This window comes from Panthera uncia (genome assembly GCF_023721935.1).
Source record: "Panthera uncia isolate 11264 chromosome B3 unlocalized genomic scaffold, Puncia_PCG_1.0 HiC_scaffold_1, whole genome shotgun sequence".
Lineage (NCBI taxonomy): Eukaryota > Metazoa > Chordata > Mammalia > Carnivora > Felidae > Panthera > Panthera uncia.
The window spans coordinates 110,450,567-110,465,803 of NW_026057582.1; the positions used below are offsets into that span (position 1 = coordinate 110,450,567).

The 15,237-nt window shown below is 44.5% G+C and overlaps 1 protein-coding gene across 1 annotated transcript in view; it reads left to right on the plus strand.

Annotated features, from left to right (window-relative positions):
• THSD4 (thrombospondin type 1 domain containing 4) overlaps positions 1 to 14,429 on the plus strand; it is a 568,037-nt gene extending 553,608 nt beyond the window's left edge. Inside the window, exons 16-18 of the mRNA XM_049611866.1 lie at positions 2,947 to 3,126; positions 4,186 to 4,330; positions 9,819 to 14,429. Of these exons, the coding sequence (XP_049467823.1) occupies positions 2,947 to 3,126; positions 4,186 to 4,330; positions 9,819 to 9,961 (468 nt within the window). The 3' untranslated portion in view covers positions 9,962 to 14,429. The remainder of the gene's footprint in view (positions 1 to 2,946; positions 3,127 to 4,185; positions 4,331 to 9,818) is intronic.
• The last annotated feature ends 808 nt before the right edge of the window (positions 14,430 to 15,237 follow it).

Genomic DNA, 15,237 nt, shown 5'->3' on the forward strand with positions numbered 1-15,237 from the left:
TTCCTGTTTAGGTTATTGCCATGCTTTCTGGGTCTGTTGCTTCTTAACTTTCTGCACATTTGCATTGATTAGGTTTCTCTAATTCCATTTTTCCCTCTAACATTTTGGAAGTTATAAATTCTATTTTTATTCATTTGGTAATAACATTCAAATATTTAGCAGTTTTTAAAGTTTTATGTTTCTATCTGTGTTATCTATAACTACATCTTCCCCCAAAAGAAAACAGAAACCTTAAGTCCTCATTTATTTATCTCCACTTTCTCCATCCACAATAGCTCCCAAAAGATCTTGAGATCATCTGGATCCAGCTCCATATTAATTTAACTAATTTTATAGAAAATACTGAACATTGAGAAAATTTAGGTTTAAAAATAGCTTTCTCCCACCCAAAGGTTCTTTTTATTGAAATATAATTCACATACCATAAAATTCACCCTTTAAAAAATTTTTTTTAATGTGGATTTATTTTTGAGACAGAGACAGAGCATGAGCGGGGGAGGGGCAGAGAGAGAGGGAGACACAGAATCCGAAGCAGGCTCCAGGCTGTGAGCCGTCAGCACAGACCTGACGTGGGGCTCGAAATCACCAACTGCAAGATCATGACCTGAGCCGAAGTCTGACGCCCAACTGACCGAGCCACCCAGGCGCCCCAGAATTCACCCTTTTAAAAGTATACAATTCAGTGGTTTTTAGTATATCCACAAAACTGTACAGCCACCACCACTCTCTGATTCCAGAACATCTTCATCATCCCTGGAAACCCCTGTATCCATTATTAACAACAGCTTTTGCCAACTTCTGCTTTATGTCCTTGCTGGTGTGTCTTCTTCCAGGTTCTTTTTTATCTGGTTAGAGACCGTTAGTCAGTAAGTCTTTCAAATAGGATCATGGGTGGTAAGTTTCTGAGCCATTGAAAATCTGAGAATGCCTTCACTTTGCCCTTTGACAGTAGGGGCAGATGTCTTTACTGTCAGGCACCTGGGCACAGTCAGGCCAGCCCAGCTGTTCCTGGTCAGTACCTTAGCGGCCACTCTCTCCCTGCCTTGAGTCCTCTCTCCTGCTCCTCATATTCCTTCTCACCCAAAGCACCTGAACTCTCCTCCTTGCCAGGCATCCTCCTGCGTGTGCATTTGGAACTATGATGTGCTTCTTCAATTTAGTCTCAGCTGCCTTTCACCATTCTAGTATCCCCCATAACTTCCGTTCCACCAAGGATGAGTATCCTTTCCTGTTTTCAAATGCTATTTTGTGCATGCACACGTATATTACACCCCCTCCCGCCCCTGCCATACACACATACATTCACTTGTTCCTAACGCAAATATTCTGCCATTTCTGGGCATTGAGGGTAGAAGGCTGAGCTATGTACTCATTCTCCCTTAATTGCCTAATCTCTTCAAGGACTTTCTAAAAATAGCATCAAATAACTTCAGGTTTTGGTCAAGGTTTGTACTCTGCTATTCCGCCAAGCACTCAGTACAGACACAGACCCTCAGAGCAGTCATGGCGGGGAGGAGTCTTTCTGATTAGGTTTCCAAACCGCCACTTTGCAAGTGAGACAGTAGAGCCATGGGGAAGTGCAATATCGGCTAAAGTCACAGAGCTATTGAGTGACGATGTCTGGACTAGTTTCCACGTCTCCTATTCCGCCCTTGCTTTAACACACACACTCACTCCTCCTGCAGGGGAGGCCAGACCTTTGCCTGGCAGCCTGGTCAGGCTCCTCCCCTGCCTCCGGTGCTATCATTGTCTGCAGCATTTGTAAGAAAAGGACAAAACCTGAATATACTCCAAATCAATCATAAACTAACGTGGAAAAAAATAGGAAAAACAAACTAAGAAGACGTATTCTCTGGATGTCTTATGAGGATGCCCCGCCCACCCAAAAAAGGGCACAAAGGGGAAATTGCTGAGGGTGATGCTTATGATGTCCTGTGTGCTTAATTCATAGTCTGTTGGTTTGGGGTTTGTCTTTTTTTTCTGTAGATATGTGTGGGTTTTCCCCCGTTTTTTTAATTCGATTATGTTCCTGCATACAGACAGTAAAGGTAATGTTAAGAGTTTCAACTGAAGAAATTATTAGAGGCTCTTATACAGGTAGTAGATTATTTAAAGTCTCTAGAAGAATATAGATCACAGTTTAAAATTTTTGTAATCAAGAAGTGTTAAGAGTCAACCAAACGTGAACAGAAAACATTTTACAAAGTAACAGATACTTAAATAGAATAATTGGTGAGCAGTTATATGCATCGTCTTCGTGGAAACTAACAAAATACGCCAATACATGTAATTGTCTGACCACCCTCTTTGTGTGACTACCCCCTGCACACTTCCCACCAAGCTGGGAAGTGAAAGGCTTGAACTCCAACGTCAAAGCTTCCTGCTGGCCACCTGTTGGGAGGGGAGGGTTGACCACAGGGGGCATTGTCCCCAGTCTTGGATCCTCTCACGTTTGTGCATCCCAAAGAATTTTAATTTAGCCCTTCATCCACAGGTGTGTGGGCTCTAAGAGACTACTTCATTCCCAGTATCCACGCGCTGCGACCTGGCAAAGCCATCAGAATGTTGGTTCATTGTTTTACAATGAGCAGTGTCAGAATCTACCGGACAGGGACAACCAAATTGACAGGCTGATGTGTTCCTGCCTGTGTGCCCGGGGAGGGGTTATATAAAAGAGGTGGTCTAAAAGAAACCGTTTCAATCTCACCACAGAGGGCACCACAATCCTGGCGCTGTGATAACCCAGGGCACCTACTCTCCATTCCAAACACAGAGCTGTTAGGAAAATTGGAATCCACCTGCAACTTTTCGTCCAGTAATATTTTCCAGGTGCCGTTCAGCTCATCCCCACTGAACTGATGATAAAAAGCACTCAAACAGACACCGCTTGATGTTCTCGTCCCCTTTCTGTCATGTGACACCCATCCTTCTCTGATTTTTCTCCAGTGTTCCATCGAGTGTGGGAGTGGGACCCAACAGAGGGAGGTGATTTGTGTTAGGAAGAACGTAGACACCTTTGAAGTGTTGGACCCATATGAATGTTCCTTCCTGGAAAGACCCCCCCGCCAGCAGTCATGCCACCTCAAGCCTTGTGGGGCCAAATGGTTTAGCACAGAATGGAGCATGGTAAGTCATGGTGCTCTTTATAGACATCACATTAGTACATCATGCTTTTGTTTTCCTCCCATAGACAGCCAGACCACCTACTGTGTGCAGGCACTGGGCTCAGCCCTGGAGTAGATTCCCTACAGTGACCTACTCTAGACAGTGGCTGTTGGGGCCTGTTTGGTGGGAGGAGCCAGAGGCTGGGACCATCTTGATCTCTAAACTGAAGAGGCCATAAAGCAGTGACTCTCAATTTGATTTATTTATTTTTTAATAATTTTTTTATTTTTATTTTTTTTTAAATTTTTTTGTAATGTGTATTTATTTTTGAGAGAGACAGAGACAGAATGCAAGTGGGTTAGGGGCAGAGAGATAGAGAGACACAGAATCCGAAGCAGTCTCCAGGCTCTGAGCTGTCAGCACAGAGCCCGACACGGGGCTCAAACTCACGAGCTGTGAGATCATGACCTGAGCCGAAGTCGGTCGCTTAACCGATTGAGCCACCCAGGCACCCCAATAATTTTTTTAATGTTTATTTATTTTTGAAAGAGAAAGAGAATGCAAGTGGGGGAGGGGCAGAGAGAGAGGGAGACACAGAATCTGAAGCAGGCTCCAGGCTCTGAGCTGTCAGCACAGAGCCCAGTGCAGGGCTTGAACCCACAAACCAGGAGATCATGACCTGAGCTGAAGTCGGACACTTCACTGACTGAGCCACCCAGGCGCCCCATCAGTTTTAGTGTGTGCAAAAGAATCAACCAGCATTTTGTTTGGAAAGACCGGATTCTGGCTCCACCCTAGCCAAGTATTTTGCATTTTGAACAAGTTCCTTAGGTGAGTTGGATGCAGGTATCCTTGGACATTCTGAGAAATGCTGTTGTACAGGGGACGTGGTTGGGGTATAGTTGGGACATAATTGGCTGTGAGTTGATGGTTGTTGATGCTGCTGGACGCATGGGAGTTTGTTTTAGTATTTGGTCTCCTTTTGAAGATGTTTCAAATCTTCCAAAATCTGCGCCTCCAATGTGCTAGGCTAATGGGCTGTCAAAAATCTCTTAACGCTCTCCTTTTGTCGCCATGCAGTGCTCCAAGAGCTGCCAGGGTGGCTTCCGGGTCCGGGAAGTGCGCTGCCTGTCAGATGACATGACCCTAAGCAATCTCTGTGACCCTCAGTTGAAACCAGAAGAGAAAGAATCTTGTAACCCTCAGGACTGTGTCCCTGAAGTTGGTAAGTAGGGATTCCTTTCTAGGAAAAAAGATACATCCTTCTTAAACTCCATCAAGTTCTCTGGTATGAAAATGCCAAGCCCATCTAGATCTCTCCATGACCTTGTGCATAGTCATGGAGTTCAGGGGGTCAAAATACTTTCAGTGTGATAAGTTTCACAGTTTAAGATGACAGTTCATAGCAGGGATGGTGATCCAAAACACCCTCCAAACTTAAATGCGAACTAATTAAAATGCTAATGGTTTCAGAGATTCGGTTCCATTATCTTTAAGGTCAAAGTAGTGAGAGTTCAACTTTTAACTGTGGGAACAAGTCAGTGTAAGGAAGAAAATTAATAAGAAAGGTCTAAATCTATTTTTTTAATGTTAAATAATGATTAAAAATAAGAAAACCTTGGTATAGAACATAAAAGGAAATGTGAGTGAATAGAGAGACTAACTGTTCCTGGGTGGGAACACTCAATACTATAAAGAGGATAAAATAAGGTTCATGGGGTTCAGCATATAATATGTTCAAATAGATTGCCAGGGCTCCTGGGTGGCTCAGTTGGTTAAGCATCAGACTTCCGCTCAGGTCATGATCTCACAGTTTGTGAGTTTGAGCCCTGAGTCAGATCCTGTGCTGACAGCTCAGAGCCTGGAGCCTGCTTCGGATTCTGTGTCTCCCTCTCTCTGCCTCTTCCCCATTTGTGCCTCTCTCTCTCTCTCTCTCTCTCTCCCCCTCCCTTTCTCTTTCAAAAATAAATAAACATTAAAAAAAATTTAATATATTGCCTTATCATATACTTGAATATATTATAAAACTACATAAATTAAAACTATATGCTACTGATTCAGGAAGAGACAGGCATATCAATGTTATAATACATAATTCTGAAACAGATTCCTTTATACCAAGGAAGTGAAGTATGATAGTCTAATATTAAGGAAGTACGGAAAGGAGAGATCTCCACTGTATTCAGATAGTTGAAGATCCATTTGAAAAAACAAAGAAAAGCATCTTAAATCTTGCCTTATGCCATATAGAAACACAAGTGCCTAATGGATTGAAGATCCTTACATTAAAAAAAACATACTGTAAAAATGCCAGAGAAAATGTATCTCAGAGTTGGTTAAGTCTTCATAAACTAGACCCAAAACTCAGAGGCCTCATTGCTGAATGTAAAAACATAATTAATTAAAAACATTTTTCTGTTAAGAACATTGTATTAGGGCTCTCTAGAGAACCAGAACCAATAGGAAAGATAGACGGATGGATAAGTGGGTAGGTAGACAAAAGATGACAGATAGATAGATGATAGATGATAGAGAGAGAGAGAGAGAGAGAGATGGATAGATAGATAAATAGATAGATAGGTAGATGGATAGATAGATAGATAGGTAAAGAGAGAAAAGAAGGGAGAAATGAGTAATTGGCTTACATGACTGTAGAAGCTGAGAAGCCCCACAATCTACCCGTCACAAGCTGGAGACTCGGGAAAGCTGCTGGTGTAATTCAATCTGAGTCTGAAGGCCTGAGAACCAGGGGGAGCTGATGGCGTGAATCCTAGTCCAAGAGCCGAGATGACGACATGAAATGTCCAGCTCAAGCAGTGAGACAGAAAAGGGGCAAAGTCCTCCTTCCTCTGTTTTACGTCCTGTTCAGGCCCTCAGTGGATGAGACCCAACTCATCAATGGGGAGGGCCACCTGCTTTACGGGGCCCGTCAGTTCCAATGCAACCTCATCCAGAAACACACCCGGAAATCACTTTCAATCTGGGCTCCCCATCGCTAGTAAAGTTGACACACAAAATGAACCATCACAGACATCATAACCCAAGTTGAAAGAAGCGAAGAAAGGAAAAGAGAGAGAGAATGAGGAACGATTGTGAGACAATGTGAAATATACCTTACTGCAATGTGACACAATCAATATGAGAGGAAACCGTCCAGCCAGGAGCCAGAGCCCAGAGTGACAGAAGTACCATTGCCGATTCATGCACACAAACATGTTCACCTAGATGTCGCCTCCATCAACTTACTTACATTGGCAACACATAATTAAAGCATTCATTTAAATGTGGATCCTAAATTGTTAGGTAAATTGTTTTTTAAAAAAAGTAATGCAACACTGGAAAGAAAAGTTGTGTATATAAACTTGTCTACTTGTCTCGGGCCAGCCCAAGATAATTAAAGACAGCCAAAATTACCAGACCCATAGAATTGATTGTACAGTTTGCAGGCTGGGAGTGATTGGTATAAAAAGTTCGTGTGTTCTGAAGGGCTAGCCCTCAGCTAGCAGACATCTCCTCCAGGTTTCTAACTAATTTGACGTGATAGAAATTTTTTGCCAGTCTGCTTTGGTCTTTTCCACTTGTCTGTGGTGTCTTTGCAAGGACAAGAAAAAAAACCGTTTAGTTTCCAGTTATAGAAAATTCAATTCAGGAAAAGGGAAACTATGAGATTTAACAAAAGAGAAAATGTAAGCAAAACCGTGGTATTCTTTCGTATGCCTCAGATTGATCCCGATCGACACCATCAGAGCTAAAGGTACTAAAAATGTCCAGGCTGTGAGCCAGAGTTATGAAGCACAAAGTGTATCCCAGACAGTTGCACCCAGCAAGAATCTGTATACACTGGGAGAGCAAAGATGGCTCGGGTGCACATTTGGTTATAATGCTCGAGAAGAAAATAGTGTGTGAGTACATGGGCAAATGTATGCTGTTATCAGGTTTTTGAAATCTACGTACATTTTTATAATCTTTCACTTAATTCCAGAGAGCCGTTACTAAATCACCTCACAACTGACCGTATCTTAGAATCAAAGAATCAAATAAATGCCACTCAAGCAGAGTCAAATCCTTAATATACATAAAACTCACACAAATTAGTTTAAAAAAGAAGAGATAAGAGGGGCGCCTGGGTGGCTCAGTCAAGCATCCGACTTCAGCTCAGGTCATGATCTCACGGTTCATGAGGTCAAACCCCGCGTCAGGCTCTGTGCTGACAGCTCAGAGCCTGGAGCCTGCTAAGGATTCTGTGTCTCCCTCTCTCTTTCTGCCCCTCCCCCGCTTGTGCTCTGTCTCTCTCTGTCTCACAAAGAAAAGAATCCCTATACCTCTGTACCTTTCCTTCAGTTTGCTGTGTACCTGAAAAGACAAGTGATCCAATTTTATAAAGGATAAAAGATACGAACAAACGTAGTGGAAGAGGCGGAGTTAGTAATCAGCTTCACTAGCACATCAAAAAGGCAAATTTTAAAAATAATGGTAGTCTGTGTTTTTCCCTAAGACTGGAAAACTTTTAAAAATTGGACAGTATTCACTGTTGGCAAAGTTGTGGGGGGAATGTAATCTTCTAGGAGAACTTTGGCACCATCATTCAATACATAAAGTATCCGGTGTCTCTGACTCAGTGACTCTGCTTCCAGAAATTTACACTCAAGCTTTGCTCTCAAAAATGTATGGATATGCACATACATGAGGAATAGGGCTCGGAAAATTGTGTAGAACTGATAAGTGACTGAATTGCAGAATTTCTTGTGACTCATAGAAATCGGAAGCGATTACATTTCTACCGGGAGAAGGAAATGGCTAACTATGCTACTGCACATAGGACAGAATTGACGTCTTGAAAAGAATGTGGTAAAGCTGTATGTCATGATGCATAAATGGATTAAATATACTTGTGAGGCATATCAAAAAGCAAGCATCTGAAATTATGTCAGTTACTTTCCTGATTAATCTGTAAGTTCAAGCAACGTTAATCAAAATCTAGACAGGGCTTTTCATAGAAAAATCTAACAGACAGTGTCTAAAGTTTACACAGAAGAGCAAAAGCAAAGAAATAATAATAGGCAAGGTGATTTTGATAATGACCAATGTTGGGGAACATATCCTACGATGTATCAGGAGATACTGGCACAAGGATAGGTAACTAAACCAAAGGAACGGAATAGAGTTCCCCATATACACTCGAGCATAGCGTGGCTTGTGATACATGGGCAAAGTTAACATTACGAATCTGGGGAGGAAACACGAACGTTCAGTTAATGGTAATGAAACAATTGTTTACCCACAGAGAAAAAAAATCCAAATTGAATTCCTCCTTGTCACCGCACATGCCCACACATCAATTCTGGGTGAATTAGGGAAATAAACGTGAAGAGAAGTTTTTGTAACTTTTAAAAGAGAATAAGCGGAAATACGTCTGTTAGCATAGGGAATCATTTCTTCGATGAGAAACACAAATCCCAAACCACAAAGTAAAATGTTATAATGCCTATTATATGAAAAATAAAATCTATTTGCCAATCAACACTAGGCAAACTGGTAAGAAAGGCCTCAGGCGTGGAGAAGATATTTGCAACACATACAATGAACAAAAAGGATCAGATCCATTATATGCAAAGAATGTCCTTGAATCATTTGTTTTAAGTTAACCAAATTAGCAATTGGTCAAAAGATGGGAAAAGCAATTCACAGAAAAGGAAACTCGAATGGCCAGTATGCGTATGATGACAACACGATCGACCTCATTTGGGGACAATGTCACATCCGCCAGATCAGCAAAAAGATGCGGCACAGAGGGAATTCGTCTGTACCACTGACAAAAATGTCGGTTGTTGCACCCACTTGGGAGAGCCATCGGATGGGATCCAGTAAGTTTGCATCTACCTTGTGACCCAGCAGGACCCAGAGAAGGGGATGTGTAACAGTTGTTGAAAGGAGCAGTGTTTGCGGTCTTAAAAAATTGAAAACAACAAATGGATCCATAAGTTCCGGCACGTACAATGAAAATGAACTCCCGCAGAGCATTCATTAAACATGAGCGAATCACACAAAGTCGACGTAGAGCACGTCGCCAAGGAATATATACAATCTGTATCTTTTTTTTTTTTTTTTTTTTTGAAGTTTAAATGCCACATAGTGATTGGGGCACGATCATTCACAGCTCGCGTATGAAGAAAGGATTGGGGATAATAAATACCAAATGTGGGGTTTGATGACCTCAGGGGCAGGTGAGAAGAAAGGGGACGTGGCTGCGGAGTGAACTCTGGGAACTGTGTCTCTGCTGGGGAGCAGGGAGGACACCGTCCATTCTGTTACCATGTTTAAAAGGAAAAGATAGGGGCGCCTGGGTGGCTCAGTCGGTTGGGCGTCCGACTTCGGCTCAGGCCATGATCTCGCGGTCCGTGAGTTCGAACCCTGCGTCAGGCTCTGGGCTGACAGCTCGAAGCCTGGAGCCCGCTTTGGATTCTGTGTCTCCCTCTCTCTGACCCTCCCCCGTTCATGCTCTGTCTCTCTCTGTCTCAAAAATGAATAAACGTTAAAAAAAAAAATTTTTTTTTTAAAAGAAAAGATAAACGTAAGCTCCTCGCCCACCCTGCACCTCCCATGGGTACTAAAGCAGGACCAGGATGGAAAGCCAAGTCCACTGTCCTTTCTCTTCCCATGGGTCCGGGCTGGCTCTGTGCTCAGAGAGTCTTTTCTGTTCTCTTCTGCTGCAGATGAAAACTGCAAGGACAGGTACTACAACTGCAACGTGGTGGTCCAGGCGCGACTGTGTGTCTACAACTACTACAAGACGGCCTGCTGTGCCTCCTGCACGCGTGTGGCCAACAGGCACCCGGGCTTCCTGGGGAGCAGATAACAAACCCGCTCCGCGGCAGTCGGGCGGTCGGGGAGTCTGTCGGCGGTGGGACTGGCTGGCCGCTGCTCCGCCAGAGGCTTCCAGGCCGCCAGCCAGCGTAGTCACCACCCCACCTTCGGCAAAGCAGACACGTCGTGCCCAGGAGCCAGGCCACGGTTGTCCTTTAGCATCACCATAAACTGATGATCCCTCCTTGGGAAACCTGGCGCCTGGTAAGGTGCCATCTGAAAACCACGCAGTGGGGGGCGGGGTGCATGTAGCTCTCAGTCAACTCCCGTGCCAGCACTTTCTAAGTCACTGAAGGGGCGCTGCCTCGTCCATGGTGCGACTGCCCTTTTCAATATCGGGGCCCCTTGGGGAGTCAGAAGAGGCAGCTCCCACCCCGGAGCCCCACCAAGCCTTGCTGAGACGCCTGCTTCCCACTGTTACCTCAGCCTGGCTGTGCCTATTTTTATTCTCAAAGACATTAGGCTTTTTCCTGCCTTATGACACAAATATCTCATGTCAATATAGTGCTTTATTGTTTCACAGGTGTATTCACAGGTACTAGATCATTAGCGGCCCTCGAAGCCCCAGAATGGAAGCCAGGGAACGAATCATTATCCCCATTTTACTGACAAGGAAACTGAGGCTCAATTTGTGTAACTGACCTGCCAGGTACATTCACCCGTTCGGTGGCAGAGTTGAGTCCGACCCCTGTCATCTGACCATACAACTCACCCCAAGGCCTGCCCAGAAGCCTTAGGTCTACAGGACATGGCTTCATTTCAGACCAAGTGACTGAGAAATTTCCCCGCTCAGCAAACAAAACCCAGTTTTTGAATTCTTTCCTCTGGCCAAAGGTCAAGACTGTATCCACTGCACTCTGTTGTTTCCAAAGTCCGTTTCTGTTTGTCCCTTCCCTGACAAAGTCACAGATCCTCATTACAGGACCCTACGCAGGTTTTGTTAAACCCCGTCCTTAACGGAATTGTCCATGAGACAAGAAAGTCAATGGGGTAGCAAGGTGATGCCTGAAATTCTGAGTGCATTCCCCAGTGATATGTGTCCTCCCCCCCACCCCCAGGGAACTGCACACCAGGGTCCCTTTGGCCACGGAGCCCTTGTGTCATATCTCTGGGCTCTGGGCTTTCCCTCCTTTCGCAGTCACTTCTGGGATGTTCACCACACATCACCCAGTGGAGAGTCTAACCAACGTGTCTCAGCATAAAACCTGTGTTTATATTAGAAAGAGTCTCCCTTTGGTTTTTCCAGTTTGATTTATGGGTTTCTGTTTTGACTTCCCATCCCTCCCTCCCACTGTGACTCACAACCTATACGCACCATCCCAGACTTGAGCACTAAGATCTGCATTCATATAGCAGCAGCCAGAAGAGTCTCCTTCAGTGGGCTCCTTCAGTGACAGCCGCAGTGGCAAGATCCTCCCCGATGCCCTTCTCCTGACTCTGCAGTTCTAGAGGGCTCGGGCTGCAAGGGGGATGCAGTGCATAGGGAAAGGTAAACCACCTGAAAAGCCAATTAAAAAGAATATATATATATATATATATGTATATATATATATGGTTGACCCTTGAACAGTTAGGGGGCTTAGGCTGCCAGCCACCCTCTGTGCAGTCAAAAATCCTTGTGTAGCCTTTGACTCCCCAAAAACTCAACTACTAACAGCCTGTCATTGACTGGAAGCCTTACCCATGACGCAATCAACTCATATTTTTACGTGTATTATGTATTATATACTATATTCTTACAATAAGGTAAGCTAGAGAAAAGAAAATGTCATTTAGAAGAAGCACAAGAGCAGCACCTGGGTGGCTCAGTGGGTTAAGATTCCAACTTCAGCTCAGGTTGTGATCTCACAGCTCAGGGGTTCGAGCCCCGCGTCGGGCTCTGTGCTGACAGCTCAGAGCCTGCAGCCTGCTTCCGGGTTCTGTGTCTCCCTCTCTCTGCCCCTCCCCTACTCGTTCTCTCTCTCTCTCTCTCTCTCTCTCTCTCTCTTTCTCTCTCTGTCTCTCTCTGTCTCTCTCAAAATTAAACCCTAAAAAATGTTTAAAGAAAGAAAAGAAAAATCACAAGAAAGAAAAAATGCATTTACAATACTGTACGGTATTTATCGGAAAGAAAAATCTCTGTATAAGCGGACCCATGAGATTCAAACCCATGTTGTTCAAGGGTTTTATATTCTTTCACCAATTAAGAAAAACTTCAGGCTTAAACAAACTGTAAGCTTATAGAAAATCTGTCTTATTTAGTACCGTGGTCCTGGGCTTATTTCCCTTTCAAAGCAAACCCGGATTCTCAGTAACTGAGTTTCTCCCATGAGCCCTTTAACCCAAAAATCTGCTAATTTGACAGTCACTTAAAGCTTTTGGAAACAGTATCACCAGCCCACTCTGACACACTGTGTTCAGTTGCCACTACCCCTGGGCTTTCAGAAATTCTGTGTGACCTTTCGTTGGGTCTTATTCTCTTCTTGGAGAGCCCAGCCGCCATTTTGCAAAAGCACACCCTTCTCTCCTCATCTGTACACAGTGTAACTCGTGCAATGAGCTGCCGGGCAGAGACCCCGGTTCCCATGCCCACCAAGCAGAGCAGGACCAGAGAAGCCAAGCATTCGGGTGGTTTCTGTCCAGAGCCCTCTCTCTCCCTGTCACCACCTACTTTTGCATTTTGTCACAAGAGAAGTGTTGCCTTCATGCAGCTGCTCTCAGACCTTGCGGAACAAGCCCCCGATTGGAAGGGTCCCTTGGAGGAAGCTTTCTTTACATGCTGGAGGGTGGAGGGCAAGATCAGTGGGTCAAAGAGCAGAAAGGCTGATTTCACTCAAATTGAGGGGAAACCTTGGAGCCATCCAGGCTGCCCCGCAGAGGTCTGGACCACCCTACATGGGCGACTTTCCATCCTAACGGGGGTTTCTTCATCAAGCAAGTCACCACCCCAGGGTGGTCCAACTCTAGATTCTCATGACTGGCTGCATCAATGCTGGCTTTGTCTCTTTGACATCTCTTTGGTGTCCTGGGGCCCCCAAACGTTACCTAACAGCTGTGCTAGAGACCGTGATCTTCCTGTGAGAATGGCCATCCTGCCTCTGGTGGAATTGAGTAGGAGCAAATGGGTCAGTCCTTTGTCTTCAGGGAGAAACGTACCTAAACTAAGCGTCCTTTTTATTTTCCAACAAATAGTTGAGCTGTTCTTGGAATTCATTTATTCCAATGGAATGGAAAGGTTATAAGTTACTAGAACAGGGCGTTTAGCGGCTTATTTGTCTTTGAAATCCAGTTTTCACTCATTTCCTGGTTTATTGTATCAACACCTGAATGCCTTTGTCCTTGGCACAACACTTATGATAAGGTCCCTCAGTGTTTCCAGCGATAAAGTTCCTGGAGGGGTTCAGAGGAAAGCTCATCTTTTGATGATTCTCCCCGCAGATAGGTCTCTTTCTCCCTTTCCTGGCACTCCCTTATTTCACCCTCCTTCTCCCATTATCTGCTGGCTCCTTCTCCGCCCACTCATGTTCCCTCAACCAGGGACGTGCAGAATTGAAAGTTCCATTTTAATTCTGCTTTTCTTCTTCCTGTGTACTGAATCGCCTCGTTCCCTGCCCTGAATTTTAAAATTAGACGAATTGAAGATGTTCTATGTTTTTCTCACAAAAGCCAACAATCTCCAAACAGAAGGAGTTTGGTACTTTACTTCACCCGTTGCAAAAAGGAAAGTGTTTTCCTTGCAGTCCAGGCAAAGGACATTCAATGCACTCCAGTCTCCCACCTTCACGCTGACTCAGATTCCCCCGCCCCAGAATAGCATAGGAGAGACATTAAAGAAAGCTTGTCAACCTGGCCACTAGGTGGAGACGGGAGTCAGCTGAGCACTTTACAGGTGCGTCTGGGCCACTGCCCTCATGCTAGTAAGGAAAACAAGAGGAGTGAGGCTTGTCCCCACCCTTGAGGAGCGACACTGCTGGCAGGAGCTCTCAGAACTGTCCCCATCTGTCCCTTTTCCCCTTGCCTCTCTGCTCAGGGCTCTTGGAATGTTGTGACTGCTTCATTTCCTTGAGTACATGTCATCTGCTTATCCTCAAAGTCTTCAGCATTTGACACTTGCCTTTAAAAAGAATGGCCTTGGGGCACCTGGGTGGTTCAGTTGGTTAAGCGTCCAACTTCTGCTTAGGTCATGATCTAGCGGTTGGTGGGTTCGAGCCCCGCATCCAGCTCTGTGCTGACAGCTCAGAGCCTGGAGCCTGCTTCTGATTCTGTGTCTCCCTCTCTCTCTGCCTCTCCCCTGCTCACACTCTGTCCTCTCTTTCAATGTTTAAATAAACATTAAAAGGGGCGCCTGGGTGGCTCGGTCGGTTAAGCATCCGACTTCGGCTCAGGTCACGATCTCACAGTCCGTGAGTTGGAGCCCCGCATCGGGCTCTGTGCTGACAGCTCAGAGCCTGGAGCCTGTTTCAGATTCTGCGTCTCCCTCTCTCTCTCTGCTCCTCCCTGTTCATGCTCTGTCTCTCTCTGTCTCAAAAATAAACTTAAAATAAATAAATAAATAAACATTAAAAAAAACTTTTTTAAAGAATGGCCTTACCAAAGAGGTGAACAATGGGTGGGAGATACTAAGTTTATTCTCAAGTTGTGTGACAGAGAGAGAAATCCAGATAGGACTAGTACCTTTCTAAACCAGTGGCTCTCCTTTTTTTTTTTTAATACAGTCATTTTAGAATTTGAATATTGGTTTTCTAGTGTAGAAGGTATAAACATAAGCGATAAAAAGATAGATGTCTTTCCTTAAAACAGATTGAATAATCAAACCTGAAGGAACCTGTATCAGTCTGGCAGGTGGAGGCCAACATCTGACCCTTCCCATATCTTTATATGGCTTTGATGGGAAGTTGGACACCTTACTGATGAAATTGGTAGATGACATGAAATTGGTGACAGTGACAGGCTCAGGATCCAAAGAGATCTGGGAGACTAGAACAAAACCCGGATCTTAGGAATTCACAAGGAAGCAGCATAAGTCTACCTTTGGATTTAAAAAACAAAACAAAACAAAACTAGACTGGGGTGCCTGGGCGGCTCGGTCAGCTCTTGATTTCAGCTCAGGTTCCAGTCTCTTGGTTCCTGAGTTAGATCCCCATGTTAGGCTCAGATTTTCTCTCTCTCTCCCTCTCTTTCTACCTCTTTCTCTCCCTCTTTCTGAAAATAAATGAGTAAAAAACCCAAAACTATACAAATACAAGGTGGAGGAGACGTGAGAATTCCAGTTGACTAAGCTCAGTGAGT